Source organism: Drosophila elegans, unplaced genomic scaffold (genome assembly GCF_018152505.1).
Source record: "Drosophila elegans isolate 14027-0461.03 unplaced genomic scaffold, ASM1815250v1 contig_814, whole genome shotgun sequence".
In the NCBI taxonomy this organism is placed as follows: Eukaryota; Metazoa; Arthropoda; class Insecta; order Diptera; family Drosophilidae; genus Drosophila; species Drosophila elegans.
Window position 1 is genome coordinate 1,580,223 of NW_024546167.1, and position 24,584 is coordinate 1,604,806.

General features: G+C 40.7%; 4 protein-coding genes across 5 annotated transcripts; all 4 read left to right on the forward strand.

Annotated features, from left to right (window-relative positions):
* Positions 1–8,024: 8,024 nt before the first annotated feature.
* LOC108141744 lies at positions 8,025–9,076 on the forward strand. The gene has a single exon (XM_017265237.2). The coding sequence runs from the start codon at positions 8,051–8,053 to the stop codon at positions 8,930–8,932; it is 882 nt and encodes a 293-aa protein (XP_017120726.1). The 5' UTR covers positions 8,025–8,050; the 3' UTR covers positions 8,933–9,076.
* Positions 9,077–9,650: 574 nt separating this feature from the next.
* Positions 9,651–10,673, forward strand: LOC108141747. Of its 2 annotated transcripts, XM_017265242.2 has the most exons (2): positions 9,841–9,955; positions 10,030–10,672. In XM_017265242.2, exon 2 carries the CDS (start codon positions 10,037–10,039, stop codon positions 10,445–10,447), a length of 411 nt encoding a protein of 136 aa, XP_017120731.1. In that variant the 5' UTR covers positions 9,841–9,955; positions 10,030–10,036; the 3' UTR covers positions 10,448–10,672. The 2 variants fall into 2 exon arrangements, with proteins under 2 accessions (XP_017120730.1, XP_017120731.1); XM_017265241.2 differs by having other exon boundaries at positions 9,651–10,673.
* Positions 10,674–11,203: 530 nt separating this feature from the next.
* LOC108141750 lies at positions 11,204–12,093 on the forward strand. The gene has a single exon (XM_017265245.2). The coding sequence runs from the start codon at positions 11,259–11,261 to the stop codon at positions 12,018–12,020; it is 762 nt and encodes a 253-aa protein (XP_017120734.1). The 5' UTR covers positions 11,204–11,258; the 3' UTR covers positions 12,021–12,093.
* Positions 12,094–12,403: 310 nt separating this feature from the next.
* On the forward strand, positions 12,404–13,307 carry LOC108141746. The gene has a single exon (XM_017265240.2). The coding sequence runs from the start codon at positions 12,510–12,512 to the stop codon at positions 13,236–13,238; it is 729 nt and encodes a 242-aa protein (XP_017120729.1). The 5' UTR covers positions 12,404–12,509; the 3' UTR covers positions 13,239–13,307.
* Positions 13,308–24,584: the final 11,277 nt, after the last annotated feature.

Consider the following 24,584-nt stretch of genomic DNA (forward strand, 5'->3'; position numbering starts at 1 on the left):
ATCGCTTGATCTCGCCGGGAACTGCAGTTGGTTTCGATTTATGGCCCCCCATAATTGTCATGGGTCTGTGTATGGCCAACAACAAGTAGCTACCGCTTGGAGTCTCTGGGGGGACTCTGATTCCGATTCTGATTCCGATTCCGATTCCGGATTGCACAGGCACACCACCAGCTGGGCTACCGTTTAAATTTGATAAGGGACACACCACACCGACGCCACATGTGGCCGGCGAATCTGCGCAACAAGATCGCAATTAATTCACGCGGATAAATCTTCAAGTGCTAACTACATGACAACAACAAAGTAGTTACACTTCTTTTCATATACACCATACCTGCACCATACCTACACCATACCCCACACACAAAATCACGAGCTTTTCGGTTTCTCCTCTGATTGCATTCTGCGGCTGAAGATTCTGAAGTTTCTGCTGGGCGAGAGAGGAGTCTTCTCCCCGCGTCTTCTGTTCGTTTAATTTCAATTTGTTGCCGCTGCAAAATTTATGATGGTTATTAGCAAAAGACGTGCGGCCAGCACATTCCTCATCATGATGTTCGCCTTCCTGTCGGTTTCGGCTCGGCAGGATCCCTTTGGCTACCGAAACCGAAACTCCATTTTCTGCACGCCTGCGCAACTGGTAACTTGCAACTGGCAACTGGCAACTTGCAACTTGGACAATTTGGACCCATGTGCGGTGGCAATGTTTACTCGCCTCAGACAAATTTCATTGTAACCCGAGTAACTTGGTAGTGCGAAAGCCTTGGCTTTGGCTTTTTCTTTGGCTCTGGCTTTTTGCCCGCCCCGTCTTTTTTTTGGACCTGGTCCATGTAGTCGCCTTTGTTGCCGCGCTGCCGTTTGTCTAGGTAATTGCGTTTATAGTTTGTCATGTTGGCTCTCTGGTGAGGGCGATTTTGGTTGGCTTTCCGTTCAGGTTTGGGCTTCTGTTACAGTTTCATTTGAATTCGCTTGCTGGAGCATTGTAAGCTGGCGCTTGTTTTGGCTTATCAAGATTCCCCTGATTGATAGACGCCCAAGTGCTTATGGAGTTCATCTACACTTGGACAAACAATTGACTTTTGATAGGAAAAGGAAAAGATAATATAACTATTGTTCCATCAAAGACTGTTTGGAAAAAAAATAATTTACTATCTCAAACATAAAACCTAATAAAAAAAACCTAAAAAAAATTGTTATTGGTGAAAGATATTTAAAAATTGTTTAGCTAATAATTAGAAAATCTATATATAGACTTGTGTAATTAAATTTAATTTAGCTCATAAAAAATGTTTTTTCTACTTTTGAGGGATATTTTAAGTTTGTTGCTCTTGAAAAGCTATTCATGCAAAAATATTATCTTTTAATTAAGAGATGAATCTTTAATTGTTTTAGATTTCAAAATGAACAGTTGACATTAATCTGTAAAGTGAGCATACATTTTCATCGTAAAATGTTGATCATAGATCATTTTTGGACATCTATTATGATTTTTGTATTTATTCTTTTAAAGTGATCGTAAACCCTTAGCTTCTGCTCATTGCTGATGCCTGACACAATCCCACGGCAGTGATAATAAATTATTTAATTAGCACTCATTAACATTTTTGATCACCTCTGCCAAAGTGCGTGGCAGCTGAGCAAACTATCGGATAAGATCGCCAACACGTTGCCTGTGGATCGTCACTCATAGAGGCGATCGGTGGGGGGTGGGGACGTACGCCTGGTTGACATCCCCAACCTCGAGGGTGTGACAAATTTTCGGTCATCCCGTTACCGATTCCCCCATCCGATCCCCTGAAGAAACACTGATCTCGGTGTGTGGCTGGCTACGATCGACAAATGCGCTGTTTACCTGCAGCAACACGAACTCTGGATGGCCCAGAGTGAAGTATCCCCATCCGAGAATCCATTAAGTTGTTAATCATATGCGCAGCGAGGCTCCACAGAGTACTCAGTGTCCTTTTCGGGTATCCTTTACGCCGGCTGCTTGGTGGCCGTTGCCGTTGCCTGGCTGCCACAATTAATATGCGTCCAGCGATCGTAATCAATTCTCGCCAGCGCGACGCATAGTCATCGTAGAACTCGCACCGCAGTACAGCCCGAACACGTGCGGGTCATTAGTCGCAGTCACGCATTTTGAGCCGAGCCGGTGTCCGAGTTGGAGTGGCACAACCCCCCACCCCCTCCCCCTTCTACCCACTGACCATCCATCCAGATACCACCTCCATTTAAACAATCCACCAACATACTATATACGACTCCAGCTCGGCGGCATGTCCGTTTCGTTGATTTTAGTAGGAAATGATTTGGTACGCTTCGTTCAACTTGGATTTGGTTTTTAGGTCTTTAGATGGAACTGCTGGCATCTCGGCTCTTTGTTTGGCTTACCTTAATGGGTTCTAATGAACCATGGCAACCATGGCACTGCCAACCGACCAGTCGCCTATCAATGACTACCGATTCCGATTCCGGGATATGGGTGTCGGCCAAACAGCCAGTAGTGCGAAGATCCGAAAAAAATTCAAACTTAGGTTTATTAAAACAGGGAATCCCCTTTTATACCACAATTTAAAATTTGAATTATCAAGAAGGCTTAAAAATGTTTAAGCGGATAAACAGGTTGTAAGTTAAAATACACAATTTTTTAACTTTCAAATTGGGATTTGCATAAATTGCAAATTTAGTCAATAGGTCTGGTATCTTATTTGTTTCGTATTGAAGTTAAGTATTCATTGTACCTGTGAACTAGTATTTAGAACTTGTAGTTTTTATATTCCATGTAGTACCGAATTCGTAGACCGATAAAAAAAGAACATACGAAAACATAAAGGTTAAGATATTTAATATTAAACTGAAATCATTCATCTTTTACCAACATTATTTTGCATTTAAGAAAAGCATACAAAATATCTTAGTAACTATTAATAATAATAAAACATCTTAGTTAATAATAAACCTTAACGTTTAAACAAATGTATAAAAGTAAACAAGCTATTTGAGCATAATAAACAATTATGCATGACTTTTACTTTTATATTTATAAAATTAAATTCATTCAAAGTCGATTAGAAAATTAATAAACCAAGTGCAGAAAGGATTTTTTAAAATCAACAATTTACCACTGTCTGTAATGCATTACTTAAACACATCATGGCACTTAATGAGTACGCCACAATCAATTACCCCCACCGAACTAGTCACGTGTGAGGAAACCAAGCAGCTAAAAGCAAACAATTTGGATCACATAATACACCTTAAACACCCCCTAGAACCAGCTTGATTCCCATCGATTCATATTCCTTTAGGGCACCAGTAGTTCGGCTTCCTTGCGCACATCCAATATGGCAAAATGCCAACAGAAAGCGTAAGCTTTTAACCTTTTTGCCCTGCATGCGACCGATTTCTTGTAGTTTCGATTAATGGATACTAATGCATTGCTAATACACTAGAGGGACTTTCGGGCCTCAAAATTTCTGGCACGTGCGGGACAAATACCGACAAATTTGTTATGATAAATAAACAAACAGTGACACACACATGAAAAAATATATACTTATTACTAATATCTGACAACAATTTATGCGGCCATTAACAGCGGCAATACAACGTGTTTATTTCAACATTCTGCCAAGCCATAAAAAGTATAAAAAATATGTAGCCAAAGGGAAAGAGAAGCCAATAAAGGAAAGAAAATAAAATAAATAAATATTAATATCTTGAAAATCAATCAAAATTCAAGGCATGCCCGTTCGAACGGCTCGCTCCGGTTGGACGAGTGCAAAATTCGCCCATAACCCATAAACTGTTCATAATTTCAAACACCCACGAAAAGTATTATTCACCCAGAGCGAATGCAAACAAAAGACAGTCGACAATATAATATAACTATTCGAATCGATCGTCTGGCCGGCGGATTTGTGTGGGCCTTCAGTGGGTCAGTTGTGGGTCTCAAAGAAAAGTGATAGTAATAGATCAATAAGTGAAATGTTTGGGCTGGGAATGATACAAACGGACTTCCTTTCCGATTTCATTATCACCTAACAGCTAACATATTTTATTTAAAATCGTAAATTACATTCCCCATGTTCTACACACAAAATATGCTAATGTATTTCCTCTACTATTTGATATATTCAACAATTCAAGAGGAAGTTCTTCCAGCAGCCACCCCAATGTTGCTAGCACGTAAATTTACGCTACTAATAAAAATGTTGGAAACTAAATTAGCGAAATTCCGGAAATTGTAACAAATTAACATTAGCACAAATGTAATTAGTAACGCCGTGTTGGACGGTGCTTTTTATACACCGTTCATTTTCCGTTGCGGTGGAAATGATCCAGGTATTGTATATTGTATAGTTTATATAGTAATTAGACCAGCATAGCATTCTAGGTGTAGTAAAATCTTACTTCTTTGGGAGAAAGTAACTACAGTTGCACATGAAATATAATGTTAAATGCAAAACTGCCACCTGTCGAAAAATATTTCCATGCCTTGTGAAATTCTGATTACAATTTTATTTTAAGAAACCTTTTCACTTTCTGATGGGTGTGTATTTGAACAGCTTTCCTTTATTGTTGACAAAATGTTGTTTATTTGCTTAAATTGTATACATTTTCGGTGACGAACTAGGAAGACACCGAAACAGCAGCCGTCGAATCAGAAGGTGTTATACAATAACTCATTAATAGCTTGTAACCATGCAGTAACAGCTGCCTCTGCGCTGCTTTCCCCGATAAGATAGCCGGGGAAAGTCATGCAGAACTTCCGCTTTGGAGGGGAAAAGTCCAGGAAGGGGCTGCTGGAACATAATTACCCGACTTTCCTAGCTGCAAGCTCCATTTGAGCTTCCGTTGTGGAGCAAATGCAGCAAATTTACCAATCTCCCACTCCAAAAATGCATTATTAATTGCTTTGCCTTTGATTTATCTAAGGAGCAGGCTCCAGCCGACCTCAGTGCCGGCACCCCTTCTATCCCCGCAACCCCTCAGCGTATGCAACCCTTGGAGCATTCGCCATAACGCTCCACTCACAATGTTTAATTGTGGAAATGAGAAATATGCGGAAGCGTTGACGATTCCGCTCCAGCGTCTGCTGCACTTGTCGCATCACTTGATGCGCCCAGCCCCATTTTCATTTTCAGTTTCAGTTCCAGTTTCAGCCCGTGTCCGTGTCCGTGTCCATGCACATGCCCCTGCCCCTGCCACTGCCACTGCCTCATCCCCCTGCCCTTGTCCATTCCCCACCCACTGGCCACCCCATCCTCCATTCCACCCCTCGTTAGCTGGCATGTCAGCGGCATTGTGAGCTCTGCGCCTACGCTGCGAAAAATATTTGTCCCATTAAAAAATAGCGCAATTTATATTTTAAACTTCATTATATGTTTGTTAACTATGAATTTCTAGGCTCATACAAAGTACTCAAAATCGTATATTCAATTTTTTTACATTCTTAAAATTTATTTTTTTTAAATTACTTATGTATATGTAACATATTGGTAAGGTTTGGATGTTTATTTATTAAAAAAAAGACGCAGGGTATATGACGCAAGCGGATGCAAATAAAGTTCACTCCAGATCTTTGAAAATCGTAATATATTGTTTTTATAGATTGTTGCGAACATCGATAACATCGCTATGATTGCATAGAGCCTTCTTTAAAGCAAATATTATTTTTTGTATACAGAGAATATTCGTTGAGTGTTGTCAGCATCTGTAGCTGTCTGTTCCACTCCCACATACGCTGTCTCGCCACTTGCCGCACTGCCCCGCCCCTCTGCCTCCCCGCCTGCCCTGCCTGCCCCACCGACTAAATGACACAAAAATATGGGCTTAACCGGAAACGGATGTATTATCTGCGCTAACTGCGCTGCCACACACAACAGTCAGTCAGAGTCAGTCAGTCCGGGCTGGGCCCAAAACTCGGGCTCGGGCTTGGGCTTTGGCTTGGGCTCGGGTCGTGGAACTAATAGAATATTATAAATCGTGCCCCGAGCACGTAGAATGAGACAACCTGTCTTCTCCACTGACCCACGGATGACGGTACGTCCCACGTCCCTTGTCCCTTGCCGCCAAAATCTCCGGACGGTTCTCGTTCGTTACGGTTCTGTAAGCTTTTTGGCTTGTGCTTTTTGCGGCTCCCGAACGAAATTCGTGTTCGCATGCAAAATCCCAAATGGAGTTAGTTGGGCTGGGAAAAGTTTGTGGGGGAAATGCCGTTAGTTTGCCCAGGGTGTCCGTTTGGGGAGAAAAAGGGGGTGAGGGGGTTTAGACCCGGCCTGGTCCACTGCATACGCTCGCATGTCGTTGTCAAGCACTTGCCGACGCTTTCACTTTCCCTTCGACCTCTTGGCGGCCCTTCTCCTCGTTGTCAGTGGTATAGTCTACGGCATGAAAAATAAATAAAAACCGAAAAACTTATACTACGGGTACAATGACCTGCTCTGAAGGGGTCAGTGTAAAACAAGAATAGTTTAGATATATATATATAGCCCAAGGCCGGAATCTGCAAAAGAAAAATCAATAAACAAAGCATGCAAGCTTTTCAAAATACTTTGCGCTTTTGAAACTACAAATATTTAGAAATACTTAAAGCATTGTGTATTGTAATTTTTTATTTTTCAAATCAAATTTCATCCAAAAAACTTATTAAATATTGGTACAAGTCGAAGTATGTATGAATTATATCATAGAATAATTTGGGATAAATTGGGTTTAGAAGGTGTACAACATATTCAAAATTTTTCCTTAATTAATGATTATATTATATTTATGTTAAGGCACAGCTCTGTCAAAAATAAAATAAATAATAATATTATTTTTTAGTTCCTAGTATTATTTTTTAAAACATGAATTTCTCATCAGACCAATTACTAAAAATCTGAATGCTATTCCCTTTTTACCAAATCAATAATCCAATCATGTCGTCCAGAAAAAGTTAACGATTTGATTGGCAACTCAAGGGTTACTCCTCGAACCGAAACAGTATCTATTGCAGTGAGTGCAGCTGCCAGATATCTGACAGTCTCCTCCTTTGGCATTTGCATGTCTTTAGCGGGAATCAAGGATAAGCGTAGCCAGCTGATTGAGATTGAGTCATTCCTTAACAATGCCGGCCAACCGTCAACCATGAAGCATTAACCATCAAGCATCAGCCATCAACCGTCTGTGAAAGTGATCGTGATCGAGGCCGCAGATGCGGCAGTAAACACATCTCGGGGACTCCTTTCTACTGCTCGCTTGTATCCTTTGCGTGTCACTCAAGCGATCAGCAAAATAACAACAAACAATGCAGGCAGGGGGAAAAAGAGTTAGCAGACAGCATCCTTTGTGGCTGTTTTGTTAGCTTTGATCGCAGCTACTTAGCATTTTCCGCGCCGTCTTTGTAGTCCCCGTGGATTTTCGCATGCCTCGCTGGGTTTTCCGCCCTGATCGGAAAGCATAATACGGCTAAGTTTCGAAGAATGTAAAATATTTGTGCTTGCTATCGCAGTTGGTAAGATATCTTAATTATCTCGATCGTGAATCTTTATCTTGCGGATTTGCTAGTTTGTTTCAAAAATCTGATTTTTTAAATTAAATCCCTGGTCAAGTTTAGATTTTGTTAGAAACTTCTGGAAAGGAGAGTTGTACATTTTATATTTATGTTATTATGCACATTTTGATTGTGTTCCTTTCAATAAAAATACAACAAAATTTTTAAACCGTTTTCTTAAAAAAATTTGAATTATCTTTTAGATTTTTTTATCTCTTTTAAAAATTTGCTATAAGTTAAAAACAGAACAAATAATGTATGGAATTAACTCTAAGCCTTTTTCATCTTATTTCAGCCCTTGAACAATAAAAAAATTCATAAAATATATATTTTAAATCTTTGGGTTATAAGAAATTTAAAAAAAGTAAGCAAGCTATGTGTATTATTTGTTTTTTTCTTCTATTTATGATTTGTTTTAAGGATTGGTTTTCCACCACTGCTAGAAGTTAAAGTGATTTGTAGCCAAATCGTGATGGGCCCTGTATATTTTGTCAAAATTTTGCAGTGGCTGCCCCTTCAATGTCCGGTGGCAGTTTGAGAAATTACTGGATGCTCATGCCGCCTTTCCTTCAGCTGCTTAACTTTCCATCGCATCAGCAGCAGGAGCAGATACCGCGACAGGTGGTACAGTTTGAGTTGCCACCGGGTCACCAGCTCAGTTTAAGACCTCGCCGTTTGAGGTCACCAGCGGCTGTTCCAGATGGCGAGGGTCCCAGTGCCCAGGCACCCACTAATGGCCCCTCAACGGAAGTGATTTTCATGCGGCGCTGCTACATGTTGGCCGGCCTTTTCTCCTTTTCCACCGCAATACAGGCCTTGATCCTGACCAAGAGCATACCTCCAAATGAAGATCTCATGATGGCCGGCTTCATTTGCGCCATGGTGTCGCTGTTGTTTCTTTTTTTCCTTTGCCTCGGAGCCAAACTGAGGAAATTCTACTGGTTCAGCTTCATCCTGGCCGTGTTATTTGCGGAGCTGGCAGGCTTGGGTGTCATTCTGGTTCTGCTGGATGGGAGTCTACAAAACGTGGGCATCGCCCTATTAGTAGCCGCCACCACGATTGTCTTCTGTTATTTCTTTGGAGCCTGGCTGCCCAAGACCGTGCTTCCAGGCGAGGTCACCATGCTCCTCCTGCTCGTCGTCTTTGTGGTGGCTTCTGTCTTCGTGATGGCCATGTTCATTTTCACGGACAATTGGATCTATGGAACGGTTTACTTCTTCATAATGGCCATCATGCTGGTGCCCACCTGCCTGTACCATAGTCAAGTGGTCCATGGCAGGAGATTTGAGCTGCCCGTCCACGAATTTGTGATCTGCGCCGTCCACGTCTATCTGCACTTTCTGTTGTTCCTCGCCGCCTTCTACGGCCTCATCTGGACACCCCTTTGGCATGGAGATTAGAGCTTAATGCACTTTTAAAGGATCACCATCAAAAGAGGCTGGAGTTGAAGTAAGGAGGCTTGGTCCTTCCAGCTGGTTTTTATTAAGAGCTTGCACTAGATCCAGTCAATATCTAAATAAATCTTGTTTTTTTTTACAATATTATTTTACAAAGCTTACTTTTTTTAATATATTATTTTTCAAAAACAAAATGATTTTTTTAGCAAATAAAATATTTGTATTTTTTATAGTAGTTTTAAAAGCAATGACCAGATTTAATGCGCTTTTTATAAAATAACATAGTTCATAACAATAATGTAAGCATCATTTCAAGTTTCACTTTAAAGTAATAGGTTTTTGTATTTTATATTAAAAATACCTGACAGAGCATTAGTAAAATTAAAAAAAAGGTCCAAGACCATATTTAATCCGCCTTATATACATTAAATTCATAGATAAGTAATAGGTACGAACAAATCAAGAAATTGTGCTAGTGTCGCGTTAAAAAGCTGATTTTTTTATATGATACAAATATATGTTTAATCAAAATTGGAAAGACTGGAAGTCTAAAATGTTATCAAATTTTATAGTTAATAAATGTCAAGTAATAAGATCAAGATTTCTTTCTTAAAAACCCGTAATTTTGTACAAAGGGTATTATCAATTTAAAAATAAATGTATTATTAAAAATTATACCAAAAATTGCCGAGAGGCAATTGTCAGGGCGCCAGCCCGACCAACTCTCGACACCCGAATCACCAGGATCTCGACGGGATGGACAACATCTACCACCAACAAGGCACCCGGGCAACGGTCATGGAGTTGGATCCGATGACCCAGTTCATCCGCAGCATCTACAGCCAGGGCCTGATCATCATCTTCGCGACGGTGGGCGCCTGGCTGCTCCTCCTTGTGACCAATGTGCATCTGCACAGGTACCTGCCCTTTCCCGTCTACGTGCTGGCCATCACCATCTTCCTGACGATGGTTGCGATGCACTGCATCCCCAAGATAGCCTACAGTTCGCCCTGGAAGTGGATAATGGTGAGTCTGGTGGTGCTGTGCACCACTGTCCTTGGCTGTAGTATCATTGATAAGTTGAGCACGCTGACCATAAGCCTGGTGATGTTCGGCGTGGCCCTCATCATCCTGGTGCTCAACTTTTCGGGGGCCAAGTGTCCGCTGGAGTTCCTGCCCGGCGGCGTTTTCTCCACGCTGCTGATGCTGGCCCTCCTATTGGTACTGATCGCCGTGGGCATTGCCCAGCTCTTCACGGGGAACGTGGAGCTGCTCGACGCCTTCGTCTCCATCCTGTTCATCATGGTGGTCATAGGCATTCCCATTCAGGCACAGTTCAATCACGGCCGCTTGGACATCGTGGAGGTGATGCCGCGGGAGCACCTCATTATCTGCACTCTGACCTTGTATCTGCACACCATGATGTTCTTCTGTTGCGTCTGCTACTTCGTGCTGGTGACTGAGCGGAAGGCCTCCACCGAGCCCACAACGGTGACCGAAACCGATAGGCAACTCTAACTCTATGATTGAGGAACTCTAGCTTCTTCGGCGGACTGCCTTAATCAATCCGATGCTTATCGCGCGGCAGATCTCAAGGACTCTAAAGGCCAGGATCGAAAATGACGAGGCGATCTTGACATTCCGTCTGGGTATGGAAGCACTTTGAAGCCCTTCCCTGGTCAACTAGACTATTAACGCTACATAGAATGCAAACTGCACTTATTTGATTTAATAAAAATATCAAAAAAATTAAAAAAATTAAAATGGTACAATGAATTTTATCAAATATGCATATGATATGATATTTATGTATTAAAATAAACAATTTTGGCTTTTGGTCGACTTCATTGCTACATGCATTTATAAACTATTGGGTATGAAACATTTCTCAATAAGATGGCAATTAAATAAATATTACGAAAATATCAAAAAAAAACTTATATGACTTAAAAAATACCTTAGACTTTACGGTGTAGAAATGAAACTAAAAAGTATAGTGGTTATATTATTTAGTAGAAAATTAATACTTATACTTTAATACTGTCTGCAGTTTACTTAAATTGAACTTACAGTTTATTTTTTGGGTGTCTATATGATATGACATATTTACCCATATTATTTGGAAAAAGAAGGAAAGTATAAAAAATATAATTTTTATAAAGATATAATATATAATATATATATTATTATATTTTTAAGCATGATTCATTTTTTAGATTTGAAGCATATTTTCAGCAAATTTGCTTTACATTTTTTAATCAACACCATATAGGAGCCAATCTTCTTTTGTCGAAATCCCAGTAAATTGATACGAATCCCCCATCGACACATGAATAATCCGAATGCGCGCTGGGCGCCGTATGGCCTGCAGGGTGGAAGAGGCGATGGCCAACCGGCAGATGAGCCGGAGATCATTGTTATCAACGAACGGGACCTGCGGGCCTTCATCTTCCGGGTGTACTTGTCCTCCGCCTTACTGTGTGTCCTTTCTGCCACTCCATGGATGATCCTGTCGGCCCTCCACGTGAATGTGTACGAGGACATTCCCGTTCCACCGTTCGTGTGGCTGATCCTGTCCTTCATCATCCTCACGATACTCAGCTGTATTCGACAGACGCCGGCCATCACCTTGTTGTGCTGGGGAATGGTCCTGGCATCGGTGTTCTTCATCACCCTGTACGGGGCGTACTTCATGCATCTGGCGAACGCGTGGGTTCTGCTATTGTCCCTGGTGGCGGCAGGTGCTCTGCTGGCCCTGCTGCATTTGTACGGGGCCAAAAGTCCGGAGATACTGCTGCCCAACCTGCTCTGCACTTGCTGCGTCTTCCTCTTAGCCTCCATCACGATGGTCGTGCTCATGATCCTGTTCCTGGTCATCCACGACCTGCGCTACATGCTGGCCTTCGCCTGTGTCTTCGTTGTGCTGATCATTTTCATGGCTCCCTTCCAGGCCCGCTACATTTGCGGAAGACTCCGACAAGTGCCCTACGGGGAGACAGCGAGCTCCGCCAACGGCATCTACCTGCACTTCGTCTTCCTGCTCGGCTGCATGCTGGTCTTCGCCCTGTACTACCATTACGTTAATGAATAAGAATCACTAAAGAACTTGCTACTTTAAATGGTCTTAAGGCAGCCATAAATGTGAATAAACGATTAAAGATTGAAAATAAGGTATTAAATATTAGCATCAATTCAATACTACTAAACCTATACTTTTTAGTGTAATTTTTATACCGAAAAGTTTTAAACTGTAGTCTTAGGCATTTGTTAGTTTTATATTGATACTTTCGTGGTATCAATTAAATACTAAATACTCCTCTCAATAGGAAATTTTTTATACGCAATAGTTTAAAGTTCATGTAAATTTAGTTTAGCTTCTATGACAATTTATGGGTGTGGAACGATGTAAGATTCTGGAATTATTGACAAGAGTTGAGTATGTTTTTGCCAAAAATTGTCATTCAAGTAAAGAACATTTGTTCTCTTATTTTAAAATTAAATGTTCGTGTAAAAACTAAGTAGGTATTTCGTGTTGTGCTTTTTTTGAAAATTTTTCAAAATTGTGGAAGACTTTGTCATAATGCCACGTTTCCGTAGATCCGGTTTTGGAGCCAACGAACCGGATGTGTACGGCGTTCCGCCGGATCCGAATATCAGCCATGCAGCTCGGATCTACGGACTGAGTGCCGCCCTGGCTGCCGTCGCCCTGACTCAGTGGGTCATTATTGCCCTGTGCGATTTTTCCATTCACCAGGGATCCGAGGTGCGCTACATCTGGTGGCTCCTGTGCACCTTCTTCGCGGTGGCCACCTTGGCTTGGACCAGAATCGGACGCAAGGTGCCGTATAACTATATCATTATTGGGGCCATCGTGGAGAGCTCCACCATTTACATAGCCATGGAGCAGAAGCATAGCGCCAATGTACTGGTCAATGTCTACGCCGTCATCGTGGTGGTTTGCCTCATGTTGGCCGCCATTTTCTGGGGCGCCTACTTTCCCATGTTCATTGTGCCCGGCGACCTGGTGCTCAGCATTTTGGTGGCCATTGCCAATATTATGATCATTTTGTTCTTCATCAATGTCTACTTCGTCGGCTACAAAGAGCTATACCATGCGGTTCGAACCACATTCGCCCTGGTGGCCATTTGCACGGTGATGTATACCGCCACCATTATTCACGATCGCCAGTTCGAGGTGCCCAAGAACGAGTATCTGTTCCTCAGTGTCCTGCAGTTCTTCTCCTACATGATCCTGCATGAACGTATCCTGTTCGTCGCCTATCAAAGTACCGTCACAATCCAATGCTAACACTATTTAGCCTTCTTCTTTTGAGGCTTTTACTTTTAATTTATTAAAAATATAAAAACAATCCAACCATTTAAGAGTGGGCTCAAATTATCTACAATACCTAAAAGATCATTTTTGTTGACTTTGAGATCTCTGTTTAAAAAGATACTTTTTGTATGTGTTTCATGCATGCATTATCGTTTTCGTATACGATATTGTATTGTTCTGCCGGAAATTTTCGGTTCATTGTTTTGGGACTTCGGGCAGAGTTTCGTGGCATGCGCCAGAACCAGACAATGGGTGAATGAATTGTCTTGAAGTGAAATTAATAAACAAACCGCTAAATTGTCAGTGCACTTTTTGTTGGGGCGTGTGTGGCGAAGGCATTCATTCACGGAACATGTTATTCAGCAGCAACCTTTACAAAAGTAGGTAAACAGCAAACAGAGAATCCTTAAACCGGATTCATAATCGCAATAAATTTCGTAATAATATTAATTCAGTTTCAATAGATTTATATTTCTTCGCTCAACAAACTGTGTAAATAAAGGCCCAACCAAAACAGCTTCCTGCATATTGAAATATAATCATTCAGACGTGGAGAAGGGGAACTCCGTTTGTCCAAGATCATAACCATCCCCGGCAGTTTTAATAAGACACTCGCGCATCGATTTGAACTGGATTAGGCCGAGGATAAAAAAAAGTAACTCTTATATGAAATTTACATAAGGTATCCTCTACTCCACTTGGGCTGTTTGATAAGCTGCCGTAACCGAAGAAGAAGTGCCACTGGAAACAGGATTAATAGAGCAGGGTACTGGACTGCAGGACTGTCCAAGACCAAACAAAGCGGCAGCTGGGCGAGACAAAAGATCGCGAGTCCCTCAACAATGCAATATCCACTTAAGGTCCAAGCGAGGCGAGAGGAAACTCGTTATGAGTCACACAAATCTCAGAATACGCGGCGAGGGTCCATCTGCGATCCATCTATCCTTAAATTCCAGTAGTAGCAATATGGCAGTACGGCAATAGCAGTAGCAACCCTTTATTCGAAGGCGTCGCGGTCAGTCGCGAAAACAATCAGCGGCCATAAATGTTGATTATCAGGATGATATCAGTGTGCATAGCGATAAGTGATGATGATGATGACGGTGATGGTGAAGATCAACGGCAGCCACCACCACTGACACTGGGAGAAAAATCGAAGTTTTGATGATTAAATGAAACTTGAATATGATGTAGTAGGGAATGAACATGGTATAAGAAAATATAACAAATAAATTAATTTTTGTATAAGAAACGAGTCCAAAATTTGTATTTAATGGCGAATGGTTACTTAATTATTCCCAAAATATTTAAAACAAATTTAAAGAATAAATAAGTCACATTTAAATAGATTTGTGTTGAACCGTAAAATTATTTAATTAAAAACAAAGTTAGAACAGGCTATATTAGGAAATGGAACAATTTATTAAAAAGGTATCAGTCCAAAGTAAGTTAAGTAAGTTAAGTATATATTATGTTTTTATTTTGTATTTTTTTATAGACATAAAAAATTACACAGCTTGTAATTAATGGATCAAAATAATTTATTAAAAAAATTTGCCTGTAAATAAAGCTAATACATTTTGTAAAGAATTGCTTTATTACATTGCCGTACTCCTTTTTTTTCTAAGTGTAGAAGCATTTTCACTCGCAGCAGCTTTCGATCCAAGCATCTGGACCGAAGCTGCGCCGAACTGACCTGAGCTAGTTACCTTTCGGAAAAATCTTACACGAAAATCGTGGGAAAATTCCCAAAAGCGCATATCGAATGCAATTAAACGTTCGCGACGTCTCGCGGTGGTTACTTTACTTTGCCACCCGAAATCCAATCCCGATGGCCAGGGGTTGTTAATGCGCGCGGAAAACTTGCGCGTTTTCCAAAACTCCCATTTTCACCCTCAAAACGCAGGAATGGAAAACGGGGAAAAGGGAATAATTCCGCTTGTTGCGTGGTCAGCTCGTGATTTACCTTTCCGGTGACAAAAAAAAAATAGGAAAACGCGGAAGCATTGTAAGTCGACCCGAGAGAAGGGGGCTCGACTTTTCCGCCCAACTTTTGCTAACGACTTTGGTAGGCGGTTGTGTGTGCCTTAACGTGGGAAATCCGGACTTCAGTGTCAACTGGTAGCTGGCTATCGAAGGCTTTCGCATAATTAAATGCAACGAAATGTGGCAGCAGCAGTTTGATTTCTCCCCAGATAACTGCGCCCAGCCAGGGTGGTGGAATTCGACGTAATCATTTACATTGGGTCGTGGTCCTAATGGCCAACGCAAACTAGTCCGAGGGGTTTTTCGGCATTTTAAACCAATTTCAGGGGAACGAATTTAATGGCTAAAACTAGATTTCTACAAAATTCCTATAATTTGATATAAAATTGCCGTGTGATGGTAATTTTTTTTTCTTCTAAGATGTCCTGACTTAATTATTGATTTCCAAATATTATACCAAAAACCCAACTTTTTAGATAAAATTTTCTGCTCCTGTGAATGCAACCTCTGCTAAGTCATTTATAAAATTGTATAAGCATTGGTCAAATATTAGCTTATTTACTGTACCGTTTTTAAAATGCCTAAATGTAGTTTTGAACCTAATAACGAATTTTCATTGCATCTATATATATAGCTGTCAAACTTGTGGTTGCTGGATATAAAAACTATATATATCTATCTATTTCTATTTTTGTGCTGCTTGTCCAGGTTGAGAAGGTTTTTGCGTCAAGTTTATTTTTTGCGACTTTGTTATTTCTGAAATTTGCAATACTGTTCTTTACGTTGGGAATTTTATTTATAAGGAGATTCGTTCTAAGCTTGTCAATCGTCATTAAACTAATAGTTTTGGTTGTGACCTTGGGCCTTTAACAAGTCAGATACATTTACGGACGTCAAAATTGTATGCCTCTCGACAATGCACCAGTATGTGCTCTTGAAATCTACACTTACTTTGTGAGTATCCTTATTTGCTTTCATTTTGAATCAGTAAAAAACTAAACATAAATTAGTAAAGTTCAATTTATTAAAAATAAATAAATAAATAAATATAAAAAAAACCTAATAGTTGGAAAACGGGTATATTTCTTGAAACAATATTTGTAAGTTAAATAAGGTGCCGCATTCTTTCGCAAATATTTCTAAAGAATTTAAAGGGCAAAAAATGTCACTTTCCAAAAAAAAGTATGACCCAAATGTTGAAGTGGTAAAAAAAGTATTAGCTGGTCTCGGAATCTGATCACCGAAGTCTTTTAAAACAAACATTTTTCATTAATAAAGCTTTTTACCTACTTTCACACAAACTCACTAAAGAAGCTTATGAAATTGTAATACAATTGGCATGGTAAAACCTTTCTAAAATTTGTAACTGGCTTTCTGGAAAGGCATTTATAAAGCCAGGGTGAATTAAAGTTTCAAGAAGCTCACAACTTGATTTTAGTTTTGGTTTCCGCTTTTCATATTCGCTCCAATGCACTCATGTTAACAACTTTAGGGGAAATACCAGAACCAAAACCAAAACCAATGGCCATTACCTCGGCGTCATCAGCATATCTTCGTTCCGTTGCGTTCCGTGGCTTAATGCGAAATAATTACAACTTGTTCGCACATCATTCAGCACAAGCTGAAAAAAATTATCTGTCAGCTCGACGTCCCCTTCATTTGTTTGCCCAATGACGAATGTGACCCTCCAATGACGAACGACGGCGATGGTGGTGATGGTGATGGTGGTGATGGCGATGATGATGAAAACTTCAAAACGACACTTGCCTTGTTTGCTTTTTGCGTATTTTTTGCAAACCAAAGAAAAAAAAACTCTTGTGGGCGCGTCGGTAAAATTTCAAAGTCGGCATCATTAACACCAATGCGCCATTTTGGTATTTCGATGTCGATGAGTTGTTGAGTGTTGATGGTGATTGATGTAACTTTTGAGCCAACCAGCCAGCCAGCACTTGGAACCCGATCTCGAGTGAGTGTACCAAATTGGTAGCTTGCTGGCAGCCCATTGCGACCCATCGAAAACCCTACGGCTGTATGTTTGTTGTTTTAGTCCGTAGTCCGTAGTCCCATGCCCGCGCACCCCCCGGCCTATGCTAATTTGTTATTTTAAGCATGTTTGTTTGCCCACAGCCCTCCAGTCCTCCGAAATCCTCCCAGCCCTGCAGTTCCTGTCGAAAATATTGACAAATGCCACGGACGGAGGGGAGTGGAAGTGGCTGTGTCTGCACCTGAGGCGAAATATACTCGGCAACAAACAACAAACAAGTAAACCAATTAAAGCAAAAGATACAATTTGAATTCGTAATGGCCTTTGTGAATGCTCCGTGTTTCAAAATATATTTGAAAATAATCAAATCTGTTGTTTCACCGAAAAGGGGTGTTCAAAAATCCCTAAAGTAAATTAATTAGAAAATAATTTGGTAGAAGAAAATAATTGGCAAGATAAGATAATTAATTGAAGTAAGAAAAATAGCTGTGCAGCAGAGAATCCATATATTTTTTTATGTTTTTCAATAATTATTTTAGATGAACTGATGTTATTTCAAACAAAGCTTAACGCTAATAAAAATGCTTTTGTTTGTAAGGGTTTAACTTCTTGTTTTACAAGCTAAGCCCAATAATAAATTCAAGTTAAGAAGTAAGGAACAATAAAATAGCACTGAATATGGCAAATTAATTAGAAAATAATGTAGACAATTCGGAAAAAAGATATAGGGGAAACTCTTAACCCGAAAAGGGGAAAAAGAGCCATCCTAAAAGAGAAGCCATGCAAGCTTACTACTGTTACTACTTGACGGTTCTTTTGAACCGTGTAAACTTTAACCAGATCCTCAATAGTCTGGGACTTTGACATGTCTAAGCTGGTTATAAGCAGACCCGGGTGGTCCTATTCCGGTATAAAAATCACCCAAAACGCTGCCCGAGGAAGGATAACAAGTTCTGACCCCAAATAAACCATAACTCAACGCACTAATTACGAGAGAGACAAAGGTGGTTGGGTGTCTAACCAAATGGCAATTGCACATTGACTTCATCACTCGGGCCATAACCAGATCTCGGAATATTCAATTACCGCAAATTTGTCGGCAGAGGCAAAGGCAGAGGCAATGGCAGAGCATAAATGCAATAATTAAGAATCAAGTTGCCAACGGAGTGGACTAGACCAGATCAGACAGTCGTAAGCCGACCCTCGGAGGTATGTATACGTTCCTTTTCGGGGTGGAGTGATACATTCGCACAACTTCCGTTGAAAGTCATGTAACTTATTTCTTGTTACGCTTCAGAGATTTCCACAGTTGACATTGAGACCGAGACCGGGCTGGCGAGTAACTGAAAACTCGAAAACTAACCCAAATAGGTTTCGGAAGCTGCGGTCGACCGAACCTCAGAACCTACTTCTAGAAGAGGGGAGGGTTTTGTTCCTTGGGTTTTTTTTGTTTTAGTGGTGGACGCATTTAAATGTGTTTCCAATTTGTACGTCCCATATCCTTATCACTGCCTGGAGTGGCACTCGTGAGAGAATTCCCAGCACCGCAGACCTCGAACGAACCGCTCGACTGACTGCCAAACCCTGCCAAACCCTGCCAAACCCCCTCGACGACTTCCTCCTGGCGGAGAATACGTGAATACGGGAATACGAATACGAATGTGACACCACCTCAGCGGGCATTCTCGGGATGTGGACTTTAATTATGGGTGACAATGGCTGCGGAATTGATTTTCGATATTTGATCATTCGCTGCGGTTAGTTAACGCTCTTTAGCGATGAAAGCGCGACAACCGCAGGCTCAATGGGGTGGACTCAGGGGCTCAGGGGCTCCGGGGCTCCGGGGAATCAGATATCGCAGATGGAATTACGGCAAATGAGGCGAGTGCAGCACTTGAGGTGCACTCGGATCTGATTTGCAAGGCACATTTTATTTAGTTTAGCAGTTGTGGATGGTTTCGAATCGCTGATTTATGATGGTTAGCCAAGCTAATTCGAAATGGGTTGATTTTTTTCGGAAAAATAATTAATTTAAAAAGAAAATGTATGTTTTTAATTGGAATTTACTAATTTATTACACTTAAGCCTTCAATATTCTTATTTTCTAGACCGACAGTTGTCTAGCAATTTCCTAGTGTGTAATCTGCATTTAGTGCCAACTGATCCTACAAACTACAAGCCCCTAAATTCATTCCACTTGGCCAGAGTCCATTTTGAAGCAGCTTAGTGCAATTCGTGGAAAATGTTGTAGACGCCGTTCTGTCTAAGAACTTCCACTTGGCCAAGTGCCCGAATCAGGTAACTGAACAATTTTCGTGGCCCCCCGCAGAAGCGACCTACCTCTACCTGTTTGCTGAGGCCGTGAAACGCCTAAAACTAATTGAGACCGCCCTCATTGAATAATTTCAGGAGATTTTTCTTTCTTTTTTTTCTGTAGCCGAGATTCTCCGTAGACAGAAAGGGGCCACAGGCGAACAGAGTGGCAACTGAGAGCCGAGAGCTGTGGGTAATGATGATGTATGGGTAATTTGAATGATTAATGGGCTGCGCTTTATGCCAGTGTTCCGGTCACAGTTGAAGGTTTGCCCGGGCCAGTCCGGCACTCGGTAAAAGGATATCGTGGGCATAGATGTGAAATTTAATTAAAATATTTTTATGGTAGCCCGAAAGAATGGAAAAAGGTGTGTAAAGGCAGTTACGAAGGCATGCGAAAAGGTGCATCGGGGATCACTGATTTGATTCGATGCAGGGGCATTGGGTGCGAGGAAAGAAGAGTCACTTTAATTAGGGAGCCACTTTAAAATTATTGTGAAGTCGATACAAAAAAATGAATTTACTTAGGGAATAAATAAGAATATATTAATCGATCAAATAAGTATGTACAGACAAATTAGTTTTTCTTGGGGAAATAAAAAAAGGCTGGTATATATTTATAAATCTTCCTAACGTTACAATCCTCGAGCTTATATATTAATCACTGATGACATTTACTATTTAAAATTAACAATTTTCTAAGCCTATTAGGTAATACAAAATGAATACCTTAAAACATTTGTGTAAATTGTTTGTTAATGGCTTTACAGGTTAAAAGCTAAAAACAACACTTACAAAGGCAATTTTATGTTGTATTATATATTATAAATTCTTAAAAATTTTAAGTGTACCACAGTTACGATAAAGCTTGCCATAAAACTTTTGAAACTGCAGAAAAAAGTGGTAAATAACAAAATAAAACTACAACCTTCTTATGAATTCTCAATGACCAAAATTAATGCATACAAAGGACAGTATAAATTGATAAAAATAAAATGAATAACAATTAATACATTTTCCATTAAAGACAAATGCATACATAACATTTGTCTTTTCAAAACAAGAAATATTGTGGTAAAACAGAGAATATTAAATTTGAAGGCTTATTTCAATAACAAGAAAAATTATTTATATTGCTCTGGTGTATTGGGATTGCAAATAAGAACAAAAATGTATGATTGTTTATATATTGTGTGGAGTTTATTTTGGCTAATTTACTTAAGCTTATAACAATTCAGCAAGTTTTTTTATGAAAAGTGGTTGAGGTTAATGTTTCAACTAGGTACAAATTTTCGTATCGACAAATTTAAATCTCTGCAGCTGGAATTATATTTCCCAAGTGTGCTGTGTATTCTGTGCGCTGTCCTGGCCGCACAATCATTATGAACTATCTGACCGCAAGCCAGACCCAATAAGGCGGCACATCCTTTCGGGCCTGTGGCCATAATCAGCACACAATCAGGCCCACGGACGACTGAGCGGATGGTAAAAATTAACTTTTTTAATGAATGACGTAGAAGGGTGTGCCGCGGAGGAAATGGGAGCAGACTGGTGGCCTGTGGACAGTTGCAACGCAACGTAACGTGACGCCAAACGCATTATGTCATATCGCAGATTGAACCAGCGAACCGAACCAAACCGAGCTGAACTGAACTGAACTGAACTGAGCTGGGCTGGCGAAATGTTATGGGCCAAGAACAAAAGACCTGGCCAGAGAGCCATCCCAGTGGCCATTAAAAATGTATATTTTAATTTGATTTTCCTCTTGCCATTTCATTGGCAATAATAATCATGTAAAGCGACCTCAACCCCCCTGATCTTTTCCGTTTTCCTCCGTTAAGTGATAAGCGGATGAGTCCGGGGCCAGTTGAAATTGGCACCGAGCAGCTTATAAGGCTATTATATCTATCGGGCCTAAGCCGTAATGGCAGGACCCCCATCTCTAAGCCGAACTCGAACCGGAACCCAAACCCAAACCCAATTCCAAACCCCTTTGAAAAGACAAATCCCCGTGTTAGGCTTTTGATGCATCAGCAACTGCTGCAACGCCTGCAACTCCCGGCAATTGTATCTGGATCTGGAGAGCGTCTTTGTATCTCGATATGTGTATCTTCAACTCACGGCTCTCGGTTCTGGGCTCCTTCCCAGCGGACATGTGCGGATTTATTTCGCGCAATGAATACGCGGCTTATTCGATTATTGTATGTAGAAGTATAAGTCCGCTTTCATTTCCTTTTCAGCGGCCGTGATTGAACGCGAGTTATCTTCCACGACTTAGGCGTTGTCTCTTCCAATCCCAATCGAGTGGCACAAAAGGAGGTCACACACAAGGACTCGATGCGACTGTCAGCGGATTATCCTCGTTCCCCTGATGCCCCTGATGCCCGGAATACCCGGATCCCCCGCCCTCCCTGCAAATGTGTGAAGATAATTGTCAAGGTTCACGGCTGCCTGGCTCGCTGATGGCTAAACCTTTCATCACATTTTTCATTTCATATTCCATATTGCTTTTTTAATTAAACCACTTTCTGTGGCTTCTACGAGTGGCTTATGGAAGCCATTTTACTTGGCCTGCGGCAAAAAAAATCATAGATATTGAAGGTAATTGCAAACCGCTACCAAATAATGTCAAGTTCATGTCGACGTCTTGAACTCAATATATTTTCGAAAACTCGTCTAATGGACACTACCTTTAAGGTAAGCGCGAAATTTGGCATTAAAAAAGAGGTCTGCATTTTTGAGCCATCTGTGTAAATATTAATTTAGTTGTTTACTTTTTATTTGTCAATTGTCAATACAATCGACTATGTGCTTAGTCTCACTTTAAACAAAACTCTTAAAATAGTGAATTGTTAAACAGGTTTTTAGGCACGTGATATTATTCATCTATAAATGATTTGGTTACAACAATAGTAGTTACGCATTTATTACTTTGCTTGCGCTATAAACAAAAGTTTAAGCTTGTCTTGCAGGAATAAGAAGTATTAAAAACATTTATATTTATAAAGTCACTTATTTATTTTTCCTTAATGGTTTATGCGTTGTTTTCATCTCCTGTTATTGAAACTTGTAAAGATTTAGTGTAATCTTCAAGGGGGCTGCAGAGATTTGCGTTCACTAAATATACAGCTCTAGCTCCACTTACTTTATTTTTTCCATGGGATTTTCCGACGCCAACAAAAATGGCACCCAAGCGGACAAAATGGCGTTGGCGACTGCCATCCGAGCGCTGACCCCAACTTTGGTGTGCCATCCGTGTGTGTGTGTGTGTGTGTGCTAATTTTTTTCTGCCCTAGGCAAACAATATTTTGAGCGTTAAAACCGACAAACAAATAAACAAAGTCACAGGCAGCAGAGGCGGCCCGACAGCAACAACCAGTGTGTGTTGTAATAAATTATGTTTGCTCAAAATTTATGCCCATATACGTACTAGTATGTATATGTATGCATATATGCAAGTCCGTCCTTTTGTGCGGGAGTGTGTGTGCTCCGGTCCAATATTAATACCTTCATAATTAATGAGCGTCCGCTGCGGCCTCGTGCACAAAATGCATATGCCAAAGCCACCGCCCAAAGGCCATCTCCCCCCAACCCCCTACCCGCACCCTGAACTCGTATTTGTTTATGCATTTTGTGGCTGACAGCATCTGTCATTTGCCATTGGGGGCGACGTGTTCGGGTCTGGTAATGTCAACCGCCCCGGCGGTTTAAGTCAATATCAATCCCCGCCAGTCGCCCACCAACTGCCCATCCTCATCCCTTCCCTCCGTTCCTGGAGTGTCTGTGAGTAATTGCGAAAAGTCCACAGAAATAAATGAAAACAAATTATGGGATGGCCAAATATTATGGTGGGTCAAATGCATCCGAAAGTGTTTGCTCTAGTATTTGCCTAAATGGGAACCTTTAATTGTTTGGCAACTATTCCATAATTTATAAGGGTGAGTGCAATCGATCAAAACTACTATAGGAATTATTTGATCTATTTCCTCTGAATTCCTTGCTAAATTATTAATGCAAACTCTTTGCAGTTCTTAAAAAAAAACCTCTCAATTAATAATATAATACTATATCCTTCCAGTAAAACACTTTCTTATTTCTTTGGCTTATTTTTTGCAGGCCTGGGAAAAACACTTTATATAATTTTCTCTTTCGTCCCGCCTAAACAAATAATTTAAGCTCTTTGTCTAAACAGGCATTATTTATTGCAGCGTGCCTAATTATATAATCTTAAAAATTTATGCAGATACCACCAAAATATAGAATGGGTAAACTAAATTTAAAAAAAGGCGATAGTTTTATTAGACGAGCTGAAGATTACTTGTCCTTTGTTATTTGAAAGCCTTTAATATCTTAGAATGTATGTATGCAAAAATAAAACTTATTTATTTTTACAAATTAGTTTAATAAAACCATGAAAAATATATTTTCAATGTTGTTCCTTGATATCTTTTACCTAATGGTCATCCCACGTTAAAGATCGCCGTACTATTGTGTTAATTGTTACTCATTTCATCCTGGGAAAATAGTTTAATTGAAAATTGGTGTAATTCGATAGTATGGGAATGCAAAAATGCCGTGCAGGACTTTCCCACACCAGGTGGGTCCAGGATTCCAGGACACACAGCACGATCACTTACCCCACCGCCCAGCGGGGTGAGCAGTTTCTGGCGAAACCGACCGAGGGATCGTAAAATCTTTCACACCTCCGGCGCGGCTGGATGTCCCAGGACGAAATGGGCGACAAAAGTCGACTGATTAATCGGAATATATCGATCAGGCCCGAGGCGATGCAGCAGACAGCCTGGCGTTAATGTTCCTCTGTCGGGCTGCCTGCTGATTCCCAGCCCCGAAGCCAGAACTCCGAAATCCTGCACCTGTGCGCGTCCTGCGACGTTTCAGGTGTGCACATTAGTCACAGACACAGACACAAACACAAACTCAGGAAAACTCAGGCAGCGGCAAGAGGGGGGGAGAAAAAGATAAAGCCAGGCAAGGACGAAAGAGGACATTAACGAGCCAGGCAGTTAGTTGCCTTT

Bases quoted from the DNA above. Each gene is read 5' to 3' on its own strand.
- LOC108141750 (XM_017265245.2), top strand. From the start codon at position 11,259: ATGAATAATCCGAATGCGCGCTGGGCGCCGTATGGCCTGCAGGGTGGA.
- LOC108141747 (XM_017265241.2), top strand. From the start codon at position 9,686: ATGGACAACATCTACCACCAACAAGGCACCCGGGCAACGGTCATGGAG.
- LOC108141744 (XM_017265237.2), top strand. From the start codon at position 8,051: ATGTCCGGTGGCAGTTTGAGAAATTACTGGATGCTCATGCCGCCTTTC.
- LOC108141746 (XM_017265240.2), top strand. From the start codon at position 12,510: ATGCCACGTTTCCGTAGATCCGGTTTTGGAGCCAACGAACCGGATGTG.